This window comes from Oncorhynchus gorbuscha, linkage group LG23 (assembly GCF_021184085.1).
Source record: "Oncorhynchus gorbuscha isolate QuinsamMale2020 ecotype Even-year linkage group LG23, OgorEven_v1.0, whole genome shotgun sequence".
NCBI lineage: Eukaryota > Metazoa > Chordata > Actinopteri > Salmoniformes > Salmonidae > Oncorhynchus > Oncorhynchus gorbuscha.
This window is the reverse complement of record NC_060195.1, coordinates 34,335,589-34,358,466: the sequence shown is the minus strand read 5'-3', so window position 1 is coordinate 34,358,466 and position 22,878 is coordinate 34,335,589. Positions and strand designations below refer to the sequence as shown.

The 22,878-nt window shown below is 46.6% G+C and overlaps 1 protein-coding gene across 1 annotated transcript in view; it reads left to right on the top strand.

The window, feature by feature from the left end:
* The first annotated feature begins 3,544 nt into the window (after positions 1-3,544).
* LOC124011337 (phosphatidylinositol 3,4,5-trisphosphate 5-phosphatase 2B-like) overlaps positions 3,545-22,878 on the top strand; it is a 37,400-nt gene continuing 18,066 nt past the window's right edge. The window contains exons 1-6 of the mRNA XM_046324616.1: positions 3,545-5,034; positions 8,523-8,586; positions 15,483-15,763; positions 15,917-16,057; positions 16,181-16,268; positions 17,573-17,662. Coding sequence (XP_046180572.1) covers positions 4,898-5,034; positions 8,523-8,586; positions 15,483-15,763; positions 15,917-16,057; positions 16,181-16,268; positions 17,573-17,662 — 801 coding nt within the window. The 5' untranslated portion in view covers positions 3,545-4,897. The remainder of the gene's footprint in view (positions 5,035-8,522; positions 8,587-15,482; positions 15,764-15,916; positions 16,058-16,180; positions 16,269-17,572; positions 17,663-22,878) is intronic.

Genomic DNA, 22,878 nt, shown 5'->3' with positions numbered 1-22,878 from the left:
TTTGTGCTATGGGGGAGATCTTCGTGGGCTATGCTCAGCCTTGTCTCTGGATAGTAAGTTGGTGGTCTGTTGATGGTCTGTTAATATCCCTCTAGTGGTGTGGGGGCTGTGCTTTGGCAAAGTGGGTGGGGATATATCCTGCCTGTTTGGCCCTGTCCGGGGATATCGTTGGATGGGGCCCCAGTAGTCTATGTTCCAGGGTGCTAGGGTCAGTCTGTTATATCTGGTGTAATTCTCCCGTCTTATCTGGTGTCCTCTGTGAATTTAAGTGTGCACCCTCTAATTCTCTCTCTCTTTCTCTATCCATCCCTCCCCTCCCGGAGGACCTGAGCCCTAGGATCATGCCTCAGGACTACCTGGTCTGATGACTCGTGGCTGTCCCCTGTCCACCTGGTTGTGCTGTTGCTCCTGTTCTGCCTGTGGCTAGGGAACCCTGACCTGTTCACCGGACATGCTACCTTGTCCCAGACCTGCTGTTTTCGACTCTCTCTCCTTCTGTACTGCATCTGCTGTCTCAACCTCTGAATGCACAGATATGAAAAGCCAGCTGACATTTACTCCTGAGGTACTGACCAGTTGCACCCTCTACAACCACGGTGATAATTATTTGACCCTGCTGGTCAAACATCTTGGCCATGTTCTGTTATAATCTCCACCCGGCACAGCCAGAAGAGGACTGGCCCCACCTCAGAGCCTGGTTCCTCTCTAGGTTTCTTCCTAGATTCCTGCTTTTCTAGGGAGTGTTTCCTAGCCAATGTGCTTCTACATCTGCACTGCTTGCAGTTTTGGGTTTTAGGCTGGGTTTCTGTGTAGCACTTTGTGACATCTGCTGATGTGAAATGGGCTTTATAAATACATTTGATTGATTGCTAGATTGATTGAAATGCTTTTCCAACAATGCAGATTTAAAGAACAATATGTAAAAAAAATAGATTAAAAAATGTGAAATAGTGACATGAGGAATAAATACACAGTGAATAATGAATAACAATAACAAGTAAAAATAACATGGCTGTATACAGGGAGTACCAGTACCGAGTTGATGTGCAGTGGTACGAGCTAATTGAGGTAGCTAAATGCAAATAGCAGGGGTAACTAGGCAACAGGATAGATGCAGTAGCAGCAGCGTATGTTGTGAGTGTGAAGGTGTGTGTGTGTGTGGTGTCAGTATGTTATGTGTGTGTGGGTATGTAACGTGGGGGATTTTACACAGAAATGTCTAATACACCAAATGTAACCACCACAGGTTTTAGGATAAGGCAGGATCAATAGACGCTAGAACTGGGTACCGGTATAGAAACGCAACACGGGATTATCAATAATATCCTTTTATTACAAAGATATCAGGTGAAAATGTACAAACGGGGCTGTACTGGTTGGGCTTGGAATCAGACCAAAAAGGCAAGTTACAGTGTGTCTCAGTTTTCAGTACAAAATGGCTACAGCAATAATTGAGTAGTTGCATGCAATGTCAGAGGAAGTATCTTAGTCAGCGCACAGCAAACAGGTGGAAAACACAGCAAACCAGATCCTAGTGTAACACAGCAAACCAGATCCTAGTGTAACACAGCAAACCAGATCCTAGTGTAACACAGCAAAGCTCGCAGTATTCAATCAGGATTAAATATCAAAAGGTCTTCACATACGAAAGCACCCACGCAATAAACAGGCAATGTAGCAATAGACACAATATATTAAAAACACAAGAGTCTTTTTTGGGGGGCCTTCTTCTGACACCGCCTGGTATAGAGGTCCTGGATGGCAGGGAGCTCGGCCTCAGTGACATACTGGGCCGTACTCACCACCGTCTGTGCCTTGCAGTTGCGGTACCAAGTGGTGATGCAACCAGTCAAGATGCTCTTAATGGTACAGCTGTAGATCTTTTTGAGGATCTTTTGAGGGAGGCGTTCAGTCCCAGGATCCTATGCTTGATGATGAGCTTGAAGGGGATTATGGTGTTGAATGGTGAGCTGAGGTCAATAAACAGCATTCTTACATAGCTATTCCTTTTGTCCAGGTGGGTGAGGGCAGTGTGGAGTACAAGAGATACTCATCTGTGGATCTTTTGGGGCGGTATGCAAATTGGAGTGGGTCTAGGGTTTCTGGGATCATGGCCATATATGTGAGTGCTACGGGGCGATACTCATTTAGGCAGGTTACCTTGGCATTCTTGGGCACGGGTACAGTGGTGGTCTGCTTAAAACAAGTTGGTATTACAGATAGCTTGAAAATGTCAGTGAAGACACTTGCCAGCTGGTCAGCCCATGCTCGGTATTCCGTCTGGCCCTGGGGCCTTACGAATGTTAACCTGTTTACATTCGCAAGAGCGAGATCACAAGGTCGTCTGGAATAGCTGGTGCTCTCACGCAAGGTTCATTGTTGCTTGCCTCGAAGCGAGCATAGAAGATATTTAGTTTGTCTGGGTAGCTTGCATCTGGATTTCCCTCTGTAATATGTGATAGTTTGCTAGCGCTGATACATCCGTTCAGCTGATATGGTAGACAGGCTTCCTCCATCAGTGCAGAACTTAGAGCCATTATAGAAAGTGAAAGTAGATAACTAAGTTACAAGAAAGGGCAGGTTGGTTGTTATAGATTCCTGTGTAATCCAGTGTTTCCCTAAACATATTAGCCCTGGTAATTGAACGGACAGCGACAGGTGATGGATGAGCCCAGGGTAATAATAAGACAGGGTCAGACAGGACCAGACAGGACCAGAAAGGACAGGACTGAGTTAGGATGGGTGGGCAGAGTGGTGTGGGCCTCAGCAGTCACTGTCCAATAAGGGGCAGCAGGTAGCCTAGTGGTTAGAGCATTGGGCCAGTAACTGAAAGGTTGCTGGATTGAAGCCCGCGCTGACAAGTTAAAAATCTGTTGTTCTGCCATTGAACAAGGCAGTTAACCCACTGTTCCTAGGCCGTCATTGTAAATAAGAATTTGTTCTTAACTGACTTGCCTAGTTAAATAAAGGTTATAAAAATAAGACGCAGCCACATGGAGGCACAACAATGACTGGTTTATGACCTTCAGAAAGTGGTGAGATGGCATTGGGCCTGTAATAAACAGAGGAGTTGGGAGGGTGGGCAATGGTGCGTGTGATGGATTTCTGCTGAGTAGTAAGAGGCAGCACAGCTGGAGGCAAAAAACTGACCACAATACCCTGGGAGAAGAGGAGGGGCATTGTTGTGGAGGACAAAAATATGATTCAGAAAGTAAGGGATGATCAAATTCATATGGAGGCTGCATTTCTGCTGAGAAAGGAGGGAGAGAAGGCAGGGAGAGTGACATGGAGAAAGGGCAGGAGAAAGAGAGAGGGGGAGGTGAAAGAGAGAGTTGAGAAAGAGAGAGGGGAAGAGAAGGAGATGGTTGGAGGGATAAAGAGAGAGGGGTGAAGCTAGCCAGCACAGTGGAAAAAAGTCTGGAAAAGAGGACTAGAACGCACAAGTGAGACAGACAGTGGCTGTGCCAAGCAACCCACCTGAGTGTGCACGGCGTTGCTGTGTTTGGTCTTTGAAAATTCAGGGAAAAGATGGAAGAGAATGAGGGGGGAGGAGGAGGACAAGGGAGGGGTGAGCCCAGAGAAAGGAGTCTGCTGGCAGTGTTGGTTAATGAAGTATAGTCACTCGCAGGAATTATTTTGGCTGCTCCGTCAGTTTTTTTTCTCTCTCTCTTCCTTCTTACTCACATCTGGAGCGAGGAGTCACTTCCTCTGTCTGTGCTGCCCGCGTGGTGCTTTAACAGGGCTAGTCCTCTCGTCCTCTACTACCCCATCCCCTCCTCCTCTGACGATACTCCAAAGAGATACGGAACACATTACCCCAGGGGGATGGGACCTCCCCAAAACACTCTCAGCACAGGACCGACCAGGGACCCTGGACATCCCCCACCAACACCTCCCATCCACCCTCTGGAATCTACGTCTGAAAACAGAGAGGGAGAGAGAGAGACTGATATCCAGAGAGAACTGCAACCATCAGATGAACTCTGTAGGGTGTTCCCCCTTTCCCTTATATGGCAAAACAACTGGGAAATGATTTGAATTTGTCTGGTTTCTCCTGCACGGCTGCCTGGGCGCTGACTTCTATCCGCCACAGCAGGCTGTGCAGCAGGGTTTGTTTGTGTGGCTGAATGACTGCTTTTGGTTCTTCTTTTCTGTGTTGTTTGCATGCAGAGCTTTTGAGGGGACAGCAGGCAGGAGCATTGCTGGTGTTTGTGGTGAGGCTACAGGCACTGCTGTCAGTGCCCCCGGCGGTGGTTGGCTTTATGCACCATTGCTCCTCTCTCTCTCTCTCTCTCTCTCTCTCTCTCTCTCTCTCTCTCTCTCTCTCTCTCTCTCTCTCTCTCTCTCTCTCTCTCTCTCTCTCTCTCTCTCTCTCTCTCTCTCTCTCTCCTCCACAATGGGCTCTGTCTGCCTGAGACGAACATCCGGCTGACAGAAGCCTGCACACTGAGACGGTGTCTTTCTGAGGGGGAACTAACAGCAAGGTGGGCCAAAGTTCATCTAGAGGAAGCAACTGTAGTTCTGGAATCTGGACACACACAGAAATCTGTGGGAGGGTTATTCACTCTGACTCTACAACGGCAACAATCCTCAACCACAACAGGACGCGTAACCCAGTAAGACCCCGGAGGGGGTGCCTGTAGTAAATGAGGAGGGCTGCTGTTGATGTTCCTGAGTTGACCTTATTAATTAGGACCAGAATGCTGGAGAAGCTGTGAACACTCAAGAGGACAGCACAACGTGAGCTCCTGATTGGAGGGTCCCATGGTGCCATGACACAGGTGTCTGAGACAGACTGTGTGTGTCGCCTCTGACCTTCTACCTTACTGTGGTTTACTCTGTTGGAAAGACAGACACTCCACTGACTGACAGGTGGACAACAACACCGTCGGATGTCATGGCGATGGCGGCGTGGTACCACCGTGACATCAGCCGTGTGCATGCAGAGGACCTGTTGGCCCGGGCTGGGAGGGACGGCAGCTTCCTTGTCAGGGACAGTGAGTCCGTGCCTGGAGCCTACGCCCTCTGTCTGCTGTGAGTACACACACACACACACACACACACACACACACACACACACACACACACACACACACACACACACACACACACACACACACACACACACACACACACACACACACACACACACACACACACACACACACACACACACACACACACATACACACACACCTCTTTTCCATCTCTGAGTGTGTATGGTCATTATGAACCCAGTGGTGCTCGCAGTCAGACACCCACACCTGCTCACGGGACCCTGGTAACTTTCCCCTACAAGTCAGTGGAAGGGGAACTAACCTCATATTCACAAGTTTTATAGACTGTCTCAATGACTGTCTCAATGTCTGTATTGTATTCAGCAGCCTGTCTCTCTGTCATCTCCATCAGTCTCACCCAGAGCTGGGTCCGTGGGCAGGGAGAAGGCTGTGGCTCAGCCCAAGAACAGTCAGGCTGCCCTGTCCTGATCCAGCCTAACCCAGCCTGGCCAGTGTGTGTGTGTAACCCTGGTTAGGGCTCCCTGCCCCCCTCTCCTCTTGTCTCCTCTCTCCTTCATTCAGTCTTCCTTGGGGCCCCTGGAAGAGGGAGGGAGCTGCTGTGACCACATGGCTCTCTGTGCAAAGCGGCCCTGAGCCAGACACATTCCTGAAAGCTGAGCCCCACTGCTGCTCATGCTGCTCGCTCGCTCACTCCCTCTCTCTTTCTCACTCCCTCTCTCTTTCTCACTCCCTCTCTCTTTCTCACTCCCTCTCTCTTTCTCACTCCCTCTCTCTTTCTCACTCCCTCTCTCTTTCTCACTCCCTCTCTCTTTCTCACTCCCTCTTTATTTCTTTCTCACTCCCTCTCTCTTTCTCACTCCCTCTCTCTTTCTCACTCCCTCTCTCTTTCTCACTCCCTCTCTCTTTCTCACTCCCTCTTTATTTCTTTCTCACTCCCTCTCTCTTTCTCACTCCCTCTCTCTTTCTCACTCCCTCTCTCTTTCTCACTCCCTCTCTCTTTCTCACCCCCTCTCTCTCCCTCGCTCGCTCCTTTGCTCCCTCTCTCTCAATTCAATTAAATTCAAGGGCTTTATTGGCATGGGAAACATATGTTAGCATTGCCAAAGCAAGTGAACTAGATAATGAATAAAGTGAAATAAACAATGAAAATGTACAGTAAAAGTTACACTCCAAAAGACTAAAGACATTTAAAAATGTCATATTATGTCTATATACAGTGTTGTTACGACGTGGAAATGGTTAAAGCACAAAAGGGAAAATAAATAAACATAAATGTGGGTTGTATTTACAATGGTGTTTGTTCTTCACTGGTTGCCTTTTTCTTGTGGCAACAGGTCACAAATCTTATTGCTGTGATGGCACACTGTGGTATTTCACCCAGTAGATATGGGTCTGCCAGGTCTGCCTACGGGGGCCTTTCTCAATAGCAAGGTCATGCTGATTGAGTCTGTACATAGTCAACGTTTGGGTCAGTCACACTGGTCAGGTATTCTGCCACTGTGCACTCTGTTTAGGGCCAAAGAGCATTCTAGTTTGCTCTGCTTTTTTGTTGATTCTTTCAAATGTGTCAAGTAATTATCATTTTGTTTTTGGTTGGATCTAATAGGCGGTCATTGTAAATAAGAATTTGTTCTTAACTGATTTGCCTTGGTAAATATAGGTTAAATAAAAAATATATATTGTGTTGCTGTCCTGGGGCTCTGTGGGGTGTGTTTGTGTTTGTGAACAGAGCCCCAGGACCAGCTTGCTTAGGGGACACTTCTCCAGGTTCATCTATCTGTAGGTGATGGCTTTGTTATGGAAGGTTTGGGAATCATTCCCTTTTAGGTGGTTGTAGAATTTAATGGCTCTTTTCTGGATTTTGATAATTAGCGGGTATCGGCCTAATTCCGCTCTGCAAGCATTATTTGTTATTTTACGTTGTACACAGAGAATATTTTTGCAGAATTCTGCATGCATCTGCAAGAGTCTCAATTTGGTGTGTGTCCCATTTTGTGAGTTCTTGGTTGGTGAGCGGACCCCAGACCTCACAACCATAAAGGGCAATGGGTTCTAGAACTGAAAAATATTTTTAGTATGTCGAATTTGATGCCCCCCCCCCCGTCTCCGTCTCCGTCTCCCACAATCTCCACATTAATACAGGCCTACTGTACACTAATGATGTCTGATGCTCCTTTTGATGGCATAAAAGGCCCTTCTTGCCTTGTCTCTCAGATCGTTCACAGCTTTGTGGCAGTTAGGTGTGACGTTGATGTTTAGGCCGAGGTATATATTGGGTTTTGTGTTCTCTCAGGCAACGGTGTCTAGATGTCATTTAGACACCGTCTAAATCTAATCTAATCTCCACATCAATACAGGTCTACTGTTTCTTTGCATATTCTCTAACTTCATTACTGGAAAATATGCATTCCTTTTAGATGAATTGTACGTGTGCTTTTCTACCAGGCATCACAAGGTCAAGCTTTCAACAGGGGGCTTTCAACAAGGGGCTTTCAACAAGGGGACTTTTTATGCCAGCAGCATCCCACCCTGCATACCACTGCTGGCTTGCTTCTGAAGCTAAGCAGGGTTTGACTCGGTCAGTCCCTAGATGGGTGACCAGATGCTGCTGGAAGTGGTGTTGGAGGGCCAGTAGGAGGCACTCTTTCCTCTGGTCTAAAAAATATCCCAATGCCCCAAGGCAGTGATTGGGGACACTGCCCTGTGTAGGGTGCTGTCTTTCGGATGGGACGTTAAACGGGTGTCCTGACTCTCTGAGGTCATTAAAGATCCCATGGCACTTATTGTAAGAGTAGGGGTGTTAACCCCGGTGTCCTGTCTAAATTCCCAATCTGGCCCTCAAACCATCACGGTCAGCTAATAATCAATTGGTCAGCTAATTACAATTGGCTCATTCATTCCCCTCTAACTATTCCCCAGGTCATTGCTGCAAATGAGAATGTGTTCTCAGTCAACTTACCTGGTAAAATACTGGATAAATAAAATTCAACAAGCGGCTTTCAACAGAAGGCTTTCAACAGGGGGCTATTAACAGACGGGGAGTTCACAGGCATTTACTGTACTGTGTCTCAAGGTCATGTGAGGTAGTAGAGATAAAAGTTAGCTCTCCTTTGTGTACTTGACAAAGACTAGTGGTATGATTTTACTACCAAGTGATTATTATGGAACATGAAGCCCACATGTTTCAGGCGAGTGACACCCCTCAGGACGGTTTGTGTAGCTGTGGCTTGTGTAAACAGTGGTGTGTAAAAACAGTAGGTCTGTGGGTAGTCATGTAGTCTCATGCTACCGCAGTGGACTGTGAAGTTGCTAAAATAACCACTTAAATGAGTCACACCGTCATCAAATTGGTGTCTTGTTTATAAAGTTTCAGTGTTTTTTAACAAGGGCAGCACATCTGCTCTTCCTCAGTTTATTTCTGCAGTCCCGTGAGCAGTGGTATAGTGCTGTTGTGATGTCTTGGAGTTCATAATACCTTCATAAATGTTCTGTTCACCTTTTCAGGTTCCAACGGCACGTTCACACTTATCGTATTCTTCCTGATGTAGATGGCCTATTAGCGGTTCAGGTGAGTGACCATCGTTAAAGTTCATGTTCGAGTTTCCATACCCCACTCACATTGAAAGTCGGGACAATCCTCGTTCGACAGGGAAACATTGTTTTTATAGTTACAAAATATACATATTTGAGCTTAAAACATATTTATGATAATTTTACAAGGGAAAAGATCTGTTTTGGGAATTTTCTAAATACTTTCTATGTTAGTCATTTCCATGTCAGCTCTATAGTATGGAAATGCCTTTGTCTGGAGCGAAGGATCCCAATTTGAAACCCTTCAAAAAGGTGTTTCGAATTCTATAAACTGCCAATGATAGATATTAACTGAACAATTATCTTATGTAGTTTCTTGCAATAACCCTCTGGGACTTTAAAGAACATTTCTCTCAAAACTCAGATTCCTAAACGATGTGCCCGGAGATTTGGTCAATATGTCTAAAATCCTAAATGAATCAGGAATAAGCCGGGGCAGCTATACCATAAGGACCCCTTGTTGTAGTGTCACAAGACTTCTCATGGTCTGTAAACTTCTCTCCTTTTGATAGATTTAAACAAACAATATTGAAATCACCATGGTCACAACCATAAACGGTCAACTCCATCTGCCTGATAGATCAAGATATAATATGAATTCTGGTTCAAATATGTTAGATTTAATAAGGTTTTAGAATCATAAAGCAACTGAGGAAAAATTAAATTGCTACTGTGTATATGACTTGAATGAGCTGTCAACTCCGTCAGATTGATTTATGTTGAATATCTGATAGAATGGTCATGTTTTTATTGGGGATTTTCAAATGAATAATTATCCATGTTTGAGAAATGTTTGTATTGAACTTTCATTTTTAGGGGTGAAAATGTTTTTAGTATCGTTGTCAACTCCGTCAGTGGCTGGTTAAATCCATCACTGATGGCTAACTCCCTCAAAATATTGTTTTGGGGTCAATATTCATAAAAAATCACTGTTCTGCAACAATGTTCACACTTTTATTGTCTGTGTGATAATGTTTGCTTTATGAATTTCGTTTTATTTTTTATTTGTATTTTTTAATTTTTTATTAAGTTTGCCTTTTTCTCCCCAATTTCGTGGTATCCAATTGGTAGTTACCGTTTTGACTCATCGTTGCAACTCCCGCACTCAGAAGAGGCGAAGGTTGAGAGCCGTGCGTCCTCCGAAACACAACCCAACCAAGCTGCAGTGCTTCTTGACACAACGCCCAATTAACCCAGAATCCAGCCGCACCAATCTGTCGGAGGAAACACTGTACACCTGGCAACCATATCAGCATGCACTGCGCCCGGCCCACCACAGTAGTCGCTAGTGCGCAATCGGACAACAACATCCCTGCAGGCCAAACCCCCCATTGGTCTCCCAGTCTCAGCCGGCTGCAACAGAGCCTGGACTCGAACTCAGAATCTCTAGTTGCACAGCTAGTACTGCGATGCAGTGCCTTAGACCACTGCACCACTCAGGAGGCATGCTTGTTGTTTTATGTAAAAACAAAAACGTGCTAAAATGCTAACAAAATTAGCCTTTTACGGTGTCTGACAAAGTTGACATGAATCCAGTTAGTTGCAAATTTCTGAGAAAATAAATAACTGATACTTTGGTCTATCAAAATATTTATTTCAAACTGTGTTAATATTAACACAATTACTATTAAGACAAATATTTGTGGGAAAAAGTTGAGATTCTCCCGTCTTTAAAGAATCCCTGAACTAATAGGGCCGTCAGGGGGCAGGTACTCACAATGAATAAGGGCACCCACCGGCACCCCCCTGGTGAATTTCATCATTCATATCTCACAATGAATAAGGGCACCCACCGGCACCCCCCTGATGAATTTCATCATTCATATCTCACAATGAATAAGGGCACCCACCCCCTGATGAATTTCATCATTCCCCAATGAATGATGAATTTCATCATTCATATCTCACAATGAATAAGGGCACCCACCGGCACCCCCCTGGTGAATTTCATCATTCATATCTCACAATGAATAAGGGCACCCACCGGCACCCCCCTGGTGAATTTCATCATTCATATCTCACAATGAATAAGGGCACCCACCGGCACCCCCCTGGTGAATTTCATCATTCATATCTCACAATGAATAAGGGCACCCACCGGCACCCCCCTGGTGAATTTCATCATTCATATCAATGAATAAGGGCACCCAAAATTTCATCATTCATAACAATGAATAACCGCTTCTGTCGTGATTTTCATTTATCTCAAAATTCATAACATTTGAGCATTGGATTTTGTTATTTATTTTTGAGCATTGGTGGTGCACACTCATCGCAAATTATAAGCAAGGAAGTTACAGTGCCTCCTAAAGACATGATTGACATTGAGAAAAGAGGGTGGGCTATCTGCTGATCATTGATCAAAATCAAATCAAATTTGATTGGTCACATACACATGTTTAGCAGATGTTAATGCGGGTATAGCGAAATGCTTGTTGATGAAAAATCAGATTTGATTTTTTTTACTGATTGTGATTTATCTGCAATCCTCTTAACTAATAATTAACTTCATAATCTTCTAACTCGTGTTTTATGGCTGACTGTGGATATTTCAGTATATGGTGGTTAGCTAGAGTATAGAGGTGTTTCCCAACCCTGGCCTCGTGTACGCTCAATGGTACATATTGTTATTATAACCCTGGACAAGTACACCTGATTCAACTTGTCAACTAATCATCAAGCCCTCAATGAGCTGAATGAGGTGTGTTTGACCACGGCTGTAATGAAAGATGTGTACTGTTGGGGCACTGGAGGACCAGGGTTAGGAAACTCTCTAGATCAGGATGTCCCAAACGTGGTCCTACATTGTAGAATCATAGTGAAGAGCTCAAAACAATGAAATAACACTTATGGAATCATGTAGTAACCAACAATGTGTTAAACAAATCAATGTTTTTTTTTATATTTGAGATTTGTCGAAGTAGCCACCCTTTGCCTTGACAGATTTGCACACTCTTGGAATTCTCTCAACCAGATGCACGCGGTAGTCACCTGGAATGCATTTCAATTAACAGGTGTGCCTTGTTAAAAGTTAATTTGTGGAATTTCTTTCCTTAATGCATTTCAGCCAATCAGTAGTGTTGTGACAAGGTAGGGGTGGTATACAGAAGGTAGCCTTATTTGGTAAAAGTACATATTATGGCAAGAACAGCTCAAATAAGCAAAGAGAAACAAGAGTCCATCATTACTTTAAGTCATGAAGGTCAGTCAAACCGGAAAAGTGCAGTCGCAAAAGCATCTAGCGCTATGATGAAACGGGCTCTCATGAGGACCGCCACAGAAAGGAAGACCCAGATTTACTTCTTCTGCAGAGGATAAGTTCATTAGAGTTACAAGCATCCGAAATTGCAGCCCTAATAAATGCTTCACAGAGTTCAAGTAACAGACCCATCTCAACATCAACTGTACCTTGTTTGCATGTCTTCACTATTATTCTACAATGTAGAAAATAGTACAAATGAAAGAAAAACCCTTGAATGAGTAGGAGTGTCCAAACTTTTGACTGGGACTGTGTATATAAATGATTGAATTATTTACAGTACCATAAGGGCACAAACAACTATCATCAAGCTAGCAAGAAGCAAGACAAGAACAAAACTCACTTGGCGAGTGGGAGGGCAAAGGCGCAAGTTCTCGGGCACAGGTAGACCCTTATCTGTGCCTGGTAAATAAGTTAATATACTGTAACCCACATGTACATGTACAACAGTATCCTCTTGTAGCAACCACTAACGAGAAAGAATGTGTAGTACAATACTGTAGTTGTTATCGTTACTCTACGACAACAGAGTTGTGCTGTCTGTTTCAATGGAAACAAGGAAGCGTCTTGTGATCACATACTGGGCTCATTCTGCTACAGACCTTGATGTTTGAACGGCATCTCTTTCTGCCATGTTGCCACATGCTCCGAGCGTGACCTCAGCTGCACAGAGGACAAATTGTGTGTGTGTGTCACAGATTTCTGCGCTACCCATGCACTGGGTCGTTGACCAGTGCTCCAAAGGGGGTTGGGTCTGTTTGTGCTTTGAGTGTGTGTGTGTGTGTCATGGACAGGGATGTGTGTGTTGAGGGTTAGCCGGGCAGAGGATAGGGGTGGCTGCGATTGGTTGGTGTGTGGCGGTTATATGTGTGTGTATTAGACACAGTAACTACTGGGGACGACTCAATTCAAGAGCCGCAGTGTCTGGTCCTAATTATTATCAGGACCAAAACACACAAAAACTAAAAGGTTTCAGGCAGCCTGTACATTCCTTCACCGTGACTAAGTGCGCAAGTCCAAAGACAACAGCTCAAATACTTTCTTGTCAGATCAGGGCTTTTATCCACATACTGTATCTCAGCTTCATTTGTTTTCCCCTGAAGTCACTAAAGTCTCCAATAAGCAGATTGTCTCGTTGGCTTTGAAGCCATCACCACGTAGCGATTAGGGGGGTTGCTTCCTAGTTTTTCCGAGAGAGTTATTTTAAAGAGAGGGATATTTTGAGCAAAAAGAGAGGCCATTTTTGTCTCCTTGTGTCATTCTGTCCTTATTTGCTTTATAATCACTTTTCAAGAGCTCCTCGAAAAAAATGCATCAATCATTTGAAGTCCCTGGCAGCTGGGGCAGGTAATGTCTTCCCCCCACCCACCCAAAAAATCTAACCACACGAGAAAAACAAACATTTCTAAAATGAAGAACATGTTTTTTCTGTTTTGCGGTGTTGCAGTGAGTGCCCCGTGGGCTCTGTGTCTGAGTTCGTCCATGACATCTAATAGGTCTGTGCCTGCAGCGTTGTGGGTATTATGAGTGCATTTAGTGTAAACACTCTTTGTGTCTTTGACTGGCACCTTAATGTGTTTGTCTATGGCTGGTGAACGTGTGTTTCCCCCTTCGTGTTTACTGTACATGTCTGAGGCGTCTGTCTGTTGGACTGTTGTTTATATCGGGCAGCGGGTGTGTACGGTAGACTGGCTCAGGACACAGAGGTCGGCTAGTAAACTGCTGGAACACTGTGACTCATGGCAGCCAACCTTGGCAGTGACCAGGACGTGGGTGGTTGGTTGTGATACCATCTCCTGGCCTGTGGGGATAGTAGGGGTTTCTGCAGCCCGCTGGATGGTGTGTGTTTGATGTGGTTCTTGCACTGGCCATTCAAACAGAGGTGAGGGGCCGTGGCTTCTGTTTGGCACCTCCAGGATCTAGGAGATTAAGCACCTCTTTTCCAAATGTCCCTTCGGAGTATATCCAGGTCATTTAGGCTTCCAGACACGAGGAGCTCTGGAGACATGCAGTCACATTCAAAACATCAACAGCCATTTTTTCTTTTGTGGATAATGTTAGAACAACATATGCTGACTCTGAACAGATGCACTGCATATCTGAGACAGTCTTCCAAGCTTTAGGAGCTTTTACGAACAGTTTAAGAACATGATGATCACCTGTGTTGTGTAGGTTCTATATATATATATATTTATAAACTGGGTGGTTCGAGCCCTGAATGCTGATTGGCTGACAGCCGTGGTATATCAGACCATATACCACAGGTATGACAAAACACTTATTTTTAGTGCTATAATTACATTGGCAACCAGTTTATAATAGCAATAAGGCACCTCGGGGGTTTGTGATAGATGACCAATGTACCACAGCTAAGGGCTGTGTCCAGGCACTCTGCTTTGTGTCGTGCTTAAGAACAGCCCTTAGTCGTGGTATATTGGCTATATACCACACCCCCCGGGCCTTAATGCTTAAATATATAAATGTCCTTGTTTTTGAAAGAAAAACACATTTTTTTGTCAGTTAAAATAAAATAAAATAGATCAGAAATACAGTGTAGACATTGTTAATGTTGTAAATGACTATTGTAGCTGGAAACAACAGATTTTTTGATGGAATATCTACATAGGCATACAGAGGCCCATTATCAGCAACTATCACTCCTGTTTTCTAATGCCACGCTGTGTTAGCTAATCAAAGGTTATCATTTTAAAAGGCGAATTGATCATTAGAAAACACTTTAGCAATTATGTTATCACAGCTGAAAACTGTTGTTCTGATTAAATAAGCCATAAAACTGGCCTTCTTTAGTTGAGTATCTGGAGCATCAGCATTCGTGTGTTCGATTACAGGCTCAAAATGACCAGAAACAAATAACTTTCTTCTGAAACTCGTCAGCCTATTCTTGTTCTGAGAAATGAAGGCTATTCCATGCGAGAAATTGCCAAGAAACTGAATATCTCGTACAACGCTGTGTACTACTCCCTTCACAGAACAGTGCAAACTGGCTCTAACCAGAATAGAAAGAGGAGTGGGAGGCCCCGGTGCACAACTGAGCAAGAAGACAAGTACATTAGACTGTCTAGTTTGAGAAACAGATGCCTCACAAGTCCTCAACTGGCAGCTTCTAGGCATATTTGCAAAGAAAAAGCCATATCTCAGACTGGCCAATATAAAGAAAATATTAAGATGGGAAAAAGAACACAGACATAGGAACTCTGCCTAGAAGGCCAGCATCCTGGAGTCGCCTCTTCACTGATGTTGAGACTGGTGTTTTGTGGGTACTATTTATTGAAGCTGTCAGTTGAGCATTTGTGAGGCATCTCTTTGTGTCAAGAACTGCAATGCTGCTGGGGCTTTCACACTCAACAGTTTCCAGTGTGTATCAAGAATGGTCCACCCCCCAAAGGACATCCATCCAACTTGACACAACTGTGGGATGCATTGGAATCAACATGGGCCAGCATCCCTGTGGAACGCTTGCGACACCTTCTAGAGTCCATGCCCTGACGAATTGAGGCTGTTCTGAGGGCAAAAGGGGGTGAAACTCAATATTAGGAAGTTGTTCCTAATGCTTTGTACACCCAGTGTATGTCTGTGTGTATGTTTCCCCACAGACTTCTCAGGGGGTGCAGGTGAACTGTTTCCGTACACTGGGGGACCTGGTGTTGGGGTACCAGCACCCCCATAAAGGTCTGGTCACCCCTCTGCTGTACCCTGTGGGGAGGGACATGGAGCCTGGGGATGAGAGCTCAGGTGATGATGAGAAGCCAGGGCCGGTGTGGAGTCCCAGCCCATTCCCAGTCTCAGTCAGTATAGCTCCCCCCGCTGGACTCCCAGTGACCCCGTCCCCACACCTCCTCTTCCTCCACAGGCTACAGGAGCTCAACACATCCAGGTACAGAAGTCCCCATCACACACCATGAGTATATACATGTACAAAATGTGTAATATTGGTCTGGGGATTTAGAGATGAAAGTACTTTAGCACTTTCCTGTGGTGTCTCTCTTCAACTTGCTTGAGTGGTGTTTGTGGTCCCCTGGTTTCACAGCATGGCAGGTGAGGTGGTTGGGCTGCTCAGTGAGTATCTGCGCAGTGAGCTGCCTCTGGATGTGGAGGGTCTACGTAGAGGAGCAACAGGCCTACGCCATCTACACCAAACCCTGGGCACCGCATGCCAGGGGCTCAACAGGTGGGTTTATAACTGTTATAACTGCTATTACAGTTCAAGTGATCTGCATCATTTGGTGTTTGGGATGTGATGGCTTTGTTGGTTATCATGAGGAGAAAATGAAATGGATTCTCTGATCCACAGTGAGATTGACCTGATCATGTCCAGTTTGGAGACGCTGGCCAAAGTGTTTGACCATCCTATCTGCCCTTTAACCTCCACCAAGCCACAGGTACATCCCTTCTGTGATATATCCTGTCTGTCCTGTCCTGTCTGTCCTGTCCTCTCTGTCCTGTCCTGTCTGTCCTGTGAGTTCTGTCTGTCCTGTCTGTCCTGTCCTGTCCTGTCTGTCCTATCTGTCCTGTCCTGTCTGTCCTGTCTGTCCTGTCCTGTCTGTCCTGTCTGTCCTGCCCTGTCTGCCCTGTCTTGTCTGTCCTGTCCTGTCTGTCCTGCCCTGTCCTGTCCTGTCCTGTCTTGTCCTGTCTGTCCTGTCCTGTCTTGTCCTGTCCTGTCTCTCCTGTCCTGTCCTGTCTTGTCTGTCCTGTCTGTCCTGTCTGTCCTGCCCTGTCTGTCTGTCCTGTCCTGTCCTGTCCTGTCCTGTCCTGTCCTGTCTGTCCTGTCCTGTCCTGTTTTGTCTGTCCTGTCTGTCCTGCCCTGTCTGTCTGTCCTGTCCTGTCTGTCCTGCCCTGTCTATCTTTACCTGTCCTGTCTGTCCTGTCATGTCATGTCTGTCCTACCCTGTCTGTCCTGTCTGTCCTGTCCTGTCTGTCCTGCCCGTCAGTCATACCTTGTCTGTAACCCTCTGTCTACTCTACTATGGTCCACAGGGGACCTGCAAACTAAAAAGACAAAAAATAATGGAAATCTGCTTTGTTACGCCCTCTAGTGAACCAATTGAAAATATAAATGCTCTATGTTCCCTTCATGCGGTACAATATACAGTACACTGAGTGTAAAAAACATTAAGGACATCTGCTCTTTCCTTGACATAGACTGACCAAGTGAATCCAGGTGAAAGCTGTGATCATTTATTGATGTTACTTGTTAAATCCACTTCAATCAGTGTAGATGAATGGGAGGAGACAGGGTAAAGAAGGATTTTTAATCCTTGAGACCATTGAGACATTGATTGTGTATGTATGCTAGTCAGAGGGTGACAAAATATTTAAGTGCCTTTGAACAGGGTATGGTAGTAGGTGCCAGGAGCACCGTTTTTGTCACAAACTGCAACGCGGCTGGGTTTTTCACTCTCAACAGTTTCCCTTGTGTATAAAAATGGTCCACCACCCAAAGGACATCCAGCCAACTTGACACAACTGTGGGAAGCACTGGAGTCAACATGGGCCAGCATCCCTGTGGAACGCTTTCGACACCTTGTAGAGTCCATGCCCCGACGAATTGAGGCTGTTCTGAGGGAAAAAGGGGGTGAAACTCAATATTAGGAAGTTGTTCCTAATGCTTTGTACACTCAGTGTATGTCCATCTGTATTCCACATAGCACACAGCAACTTACTATATTAATGTACCTCCTTTCAGAACACGGGTAGAGGTTCAGACATGGAGTTGGACAGCCTGCTGTGTAAGATCTCTGTCCTGGTCAGCCTGCTCTCCTCCCTGGAGAAGAGGGTATGTGTCATGTTTTGTCTTATATTGTCTTGTCATTTTGCTTTTCCCTCTGTTCGTTTTCCCCCTGCTGGTCTTTTTAGGTTCGTTCCCATTTTTCTCTCTCCCTTCCTCTCTCTCTTCTCTCTATCGTTCCGTTCCTGCTCCCAGCTGTTCCTATTCCCCTAATCAATCATTTAGTCTTCCCACACCTGTTCCCTATCTTTTTCCCTGATTAGAGTCCCTATTTCTCCCCTTGTTTTCCGTTTCTGCCCTGTCGGATCCTTGTCTATTGTTCACCGTGCTGTGTCTGTGTATCGCCCTGTCGTGTCGTGTTTCCCTCAGATGCTGCGTGGTGAGCAGGTGTCTGAGTCTGCTACGTTCAAGTGCCTTCCCGAGGCAACCTGCAGTTCATGATCGAGTCTCCAGTCTGTTCTCGTCATTACGAGTGGAATTGTGCTTTATGATTGTATATTTACTTTACTGGATTAAAGACTCTGTTTTCGCCAAGTCGCTTTTGGGTCCTCATTCACCTGCATAACAGAAGGATCCGACCAAAGAATGGACCCAGCGACTACAGACGCTCGTAACACTGCCGTCGAGATCCAAGGAGCCATGCTCGGCAGACACGAGCAGGAATTGTCTGCTGCTCGCCATGCCGTGGAGAACCTGGCTGCTCAGGTTTCCGACCTCTCTGGACAGTTCCAGAGTCTTCGTCTCGTGCCACCTGTTACTTCCTGGCCTGCCGAGCCTCCGGAACCTAGGGTTAATAACCCACCTTGCTACTCCGGGCAGCCCACGGAGTGCCGCTCCTTTCTCACCCAGTGTGATATTGTGTTCTCTCTCCAACCCAACACATACTCTAGAGAGAGAGCTCGGGTTGCTTACGTCATTTCACTCCTTACTGGCCGGGCTCGAGAGTGGGGCACAGCTATCTGGGAGGCAAGGGCTGATTGCTCTAACAATTACCAGAACTTTAAATAGGAGATGATTCGGGTTTTTGACCGTTCAGTTTTTGGTAGGGAGGCTTCTAGGGCCCTGGCTTCCCTATGCCAAGGTGATCGATCCATAACGGATTACTCTATTGAGTTTCGCACTCTTGCTGCCTCTAGTGAGTGGAACGAGCCGGCACTGCTCGCTCGTTTTCTGGAGGGACTCCACGCAGTGGTTAAAGATGAGATTCTCTCCCGGGAGGTTCCTTCAAGTGTGGACTCTTTGATTGCTCTCGCCATTCGCATAGAACGACGGGTAGATCTTTGTCACCAGGCTCGTGGAAGAGAGCTCGCGTCAACGGTGTTTCCCTGCTCCGCATCGCAACCATCTCCCACCTCTGGCTCAGAGACTGAGCCCATGCAGCTGGGAGGTATTCGCATCTCGACTAAGGAGAGGGAACGGAGGATCACCAACCGCCTGTGCCTCTATTGCGGATTTGATGGACATTTTGTCAATTCATGTCCAGTAAAAGCCAGAGCTCATCAGTAAGCGGAGGGCTACTGGTGAGCGCTACTACTCAGGTCTCTCCATCTAGATCCTGTACTACTATGTCGGTCCATCTACGCTGGACCGGTTCGGGTGCTACATGCAGTGCCTTGATAGACTCTGGGGCTGAGGGTTGTTTCATGGACGAAGCATGGGCTCGGAAACATGACATTCCTTTCAGACAGTTAGACAAGCCTACGCCCATGTTCGCCTTAGATGGTAGTCATCTTCCCAGTATCAGATTTGAGACACTACCTTTAACCCTCACAGTATCTGGTAACCACAGTGAGACTATTTCTTTTTTGATTTTTCGTTCACCTTTTACACCTGTTGTTTTGGGTCATCCCTGGCTAGTATGTCATAATCCCTCTATTAATTGGTCTAGTAATTCTATCCTATCCTGGAACGTTTCTTGTCATGTGAAGTGTTTAATGTCTGCCATCCCTCCCATTTCTTCTGTCCCCACTTCTCAGGAGGAACCTGGCGATTTGACAGGAGTGCCGGAGGAATATCATGATCTGCGCACGGTCTTCAGTCGGTCCCGAGCCAACTCCCTTCCTCCTCACCGGTCGTATGATTGTAGTATTGATCTCCTTCCGGGGACCACTCCTCCTCGGGGTAGACTATACTCTCTGTCGGCTCCCGAACGTAAGGCTCTCGAGGATTATTTGTCTGTGTCTCTTGACGCCGGTACCATAGTGCCTTCTTCCTCTCCGGCCGGGGCGGGGTTTTTTTTGTTAAGAAAAAGGACGGTACTCTGCGCCCCTGCGTGGATTATCGAGGGCTGAATGACATAACGGTTAAGAATCGTTATCCGCTTCCCCTTATGTCATCAGCCTTCGAGATTCTGCAGGGAGCCAGGTGTTTTACTAAGTTGGACCTTCGTAACGCTTACCATCTCGTGCGCATCAGAGAGGGGGACGAGTGGAAAACGGTGTTTAACACTCCGTTAGGGCATTTTGAGTACCGGGTTCTGCCGTTTGGTCTCGCCAATGCGCCAGCTGTTTTTCAGGCATTAGTTAATGATGTTCTGAGAGACATGCTGAACATCTTTGTTTTTGTCTATCTTGACGATATCCTGATTTTTTCACCGTCACTCGAGATTCATGTTCAGCACGTTCGACGTGTTCTACAGCGCCTTTTAGAGAATTGTCTCTACGTGAAGGCTGAGAAGTGCTCTTTTCATGTCTCCTCCGTTACTTTTCTCGGTTCCGTTATTTCCGCTGAAGGCATTCAGATGGATTCCGCTAAGGTCCAAGCTGTCAGTGATTGGCCCGTTCCAAGGTCACGTGTCGAGTTGCAGCGCTTTCTAGGTTTCGCTAATTTCTATCGGCGTTTCATTCGTAATTTCGGTCAAGTTGCTGCCCCTCTCACAGCTCTTACTTCTGTCAAGACGTGTTTTAAGTGGTCCGGTTCCGCCCAGGGAGCTTTTGATCTTCTAAAAGAACGTTTTACGTCCGCTCCTATCCTCGTTACTCCTGACGTCACTAGACAATTCATTGTCGAGGTTGACGCTTCAGAGGTAGGCGTGGGAGCCATTCTATCCCAGCGCTTCCAGTCTGACGATAAGGTTCATCCTTGCGCTTATTTTTCTCATCGCCTGTCGCCATCTGAATGCAACTATGATGTGGGTAACGCGAACTGCTCGCCATCCGCTTAGCCCTAGGCGAATGGCGACAGTGGTTGGGGGGCGACCGTTCCTTTTGTCGTTTGGACAGACCATAAGAACCTTGAGTACATCCGTTCTGCCAAACGACTTAATGCTCGTCAAGCTCGTTGGGCGTTGTTTTTCGCTCGTTTCGAGTTTGTGATTTCTTACCGTCCGGGTAGCAAGAACACCAAGCCTGATGCCTTATCCCGTCTTTTTAGTTCTTCTGTGGCTTCGACTGATCCCGAGGGATTCTTCCTTATGGGCGTGTTGTCGGGTTGACAGTCTGGGGAATTGAAAGACAGGTTAAGCAAGCACTCACGCACACTGCGTCGCCGCACGCTTGTCCTAGTAACCTTCTTTTCGTTCCTGTTTCCACTCGTCTGGCTGTTCTTCAGTGGGCTCACTCTGCCAAGTTAGCTGGTCATCCCGGTGTTCGAGGCACTCTTGCGTCTATTCGCCAGCGCTTTTGGTGGCCGACTCAGGAGCGTGACACGCGCCGTTTCGTGGCTGCTTGTTCGGACTGCGCGCAGACTAAGTCAGGTAACTCTCCTCCTGCCGGTCGTCTCAGACCGCTCCCCATTCCTTCTCGACCATGGTCTCACATCGCCCTAGACTTCATTACCGGTCTGCCTTTGTCTGCGGGGAAGACTGTGATTCTTACGGTTGTCGATAGGTTCTCTAAGGCGGCACATTTCATTCCCCTCGCTAAACTTCCTTCCGCTAAGGAGACGGCACAAATCATCATCGAGAATGTGTTCAGAATTCATGGTCTCCCGTTAGACGCCGTTTCAGACAGAGGCCCGCAATTCACGTCACAGTTTTGGAGGGAGTTCTGTCGTTTGATTGGTGCGTCCGTCAGTCTCTCTTCCGGGTTTCATCCCCAGTCTAACGGTCAAGCAGAGAGGGCCAATCAGACGATTGGTCGCATACTACGCAGCCTTTCTTTCAGAAACCCTGCGTCTTGGGCAGAACAGCTCCCCTGGGCAGAATACGCTCACAACTCGCTTCCTTCGTCTGCTACCGGGTTATCTCCGTTTCAGAGTAGTCTGGGTTACCAGCCTCCTCTGTTCTCATCCCAGCTTGCCGAGTCCAGCGTTCCCTCCGCTCAAGCGTTTGTCCAACGTTGTGAGCGCACCTGGAGGAGGGTGAGGTCTGCACTTTGCCGTTACAGGGCACAGACTGTGAGAGCCGCCAATAAACGTAGGATTAAGAGTCCAAGGTATTGTTGCGGCCAGAGAGTGTGGCTTTCCACTCGCAACCTTCCTCTTGCGACAGCTTCTCGTAAGTTGACTCCGCGGTTCATTGGTCCGTTCCGTGTCTCCCAGGTCGTCAATCCTGTCGCTGTGCGACTGCTTCTTCCGCGACATCTTCGTCGCGTCCATCCTGTCTTCCATGTCTCCTGTGTCAAGCCCTTTCTTCGCACCCCGTTCGTCTTCCCTCCCCCCTCCCGTCCTTGTCGAGCGCACCTATTTACAAGGTAAGTAGGATCATGGACATGCGTTCTCGGGGACGGGGTCACCAATACTTAGTGGATTGGGAGGGTTACGGTCCTGAGGAGAGGAGTTGGGTTCCGTCTCGGGACGTGCTGGACCGTTCACTTATTGATGATTTCCTCCGTTGCCGCCAGGATTCCTCCTCGAGTGCGCCAGGAGGCGCTCGGTGAGTGGGGGGGTACTGTCATGTTTTGTCTTATATTGTCTTGTCATTTTGCTTTTCCCTCTGTTCGTTTTCCCCCTGCTGGTCTTTTTAGGTTCGTTCCCCTTTTTCTCTCTCCCTTCCTCTCTCTCTTCTCTCTACCGTTCCGTTCCTGCTCCCAGCTGTTCCTATTCCCCTAATCAATCATTTAGTCTTCCCACACCTGTTCCCTATCTTTTTCCCTGATTAGAGTCCCTATTTCTCCCCTTGTTTTCCGTTTCTGCCCTGTCGGATCCTTGTCTATTGTTCACCGTGCTGTGTCTGTGTATCGCCCTGTCGTGTCGTGTTTCCCTCAGATGCTGCGTGGTGAGCAGGTGTCTGAGTCTGCTACGTTCAAGTGCCTTCCCGAGGCAACCTGCAGTTCATGATCGAGTCTCCAGTCTGTTCTCGTCATTACGAGTGGAATTGTGCTTTA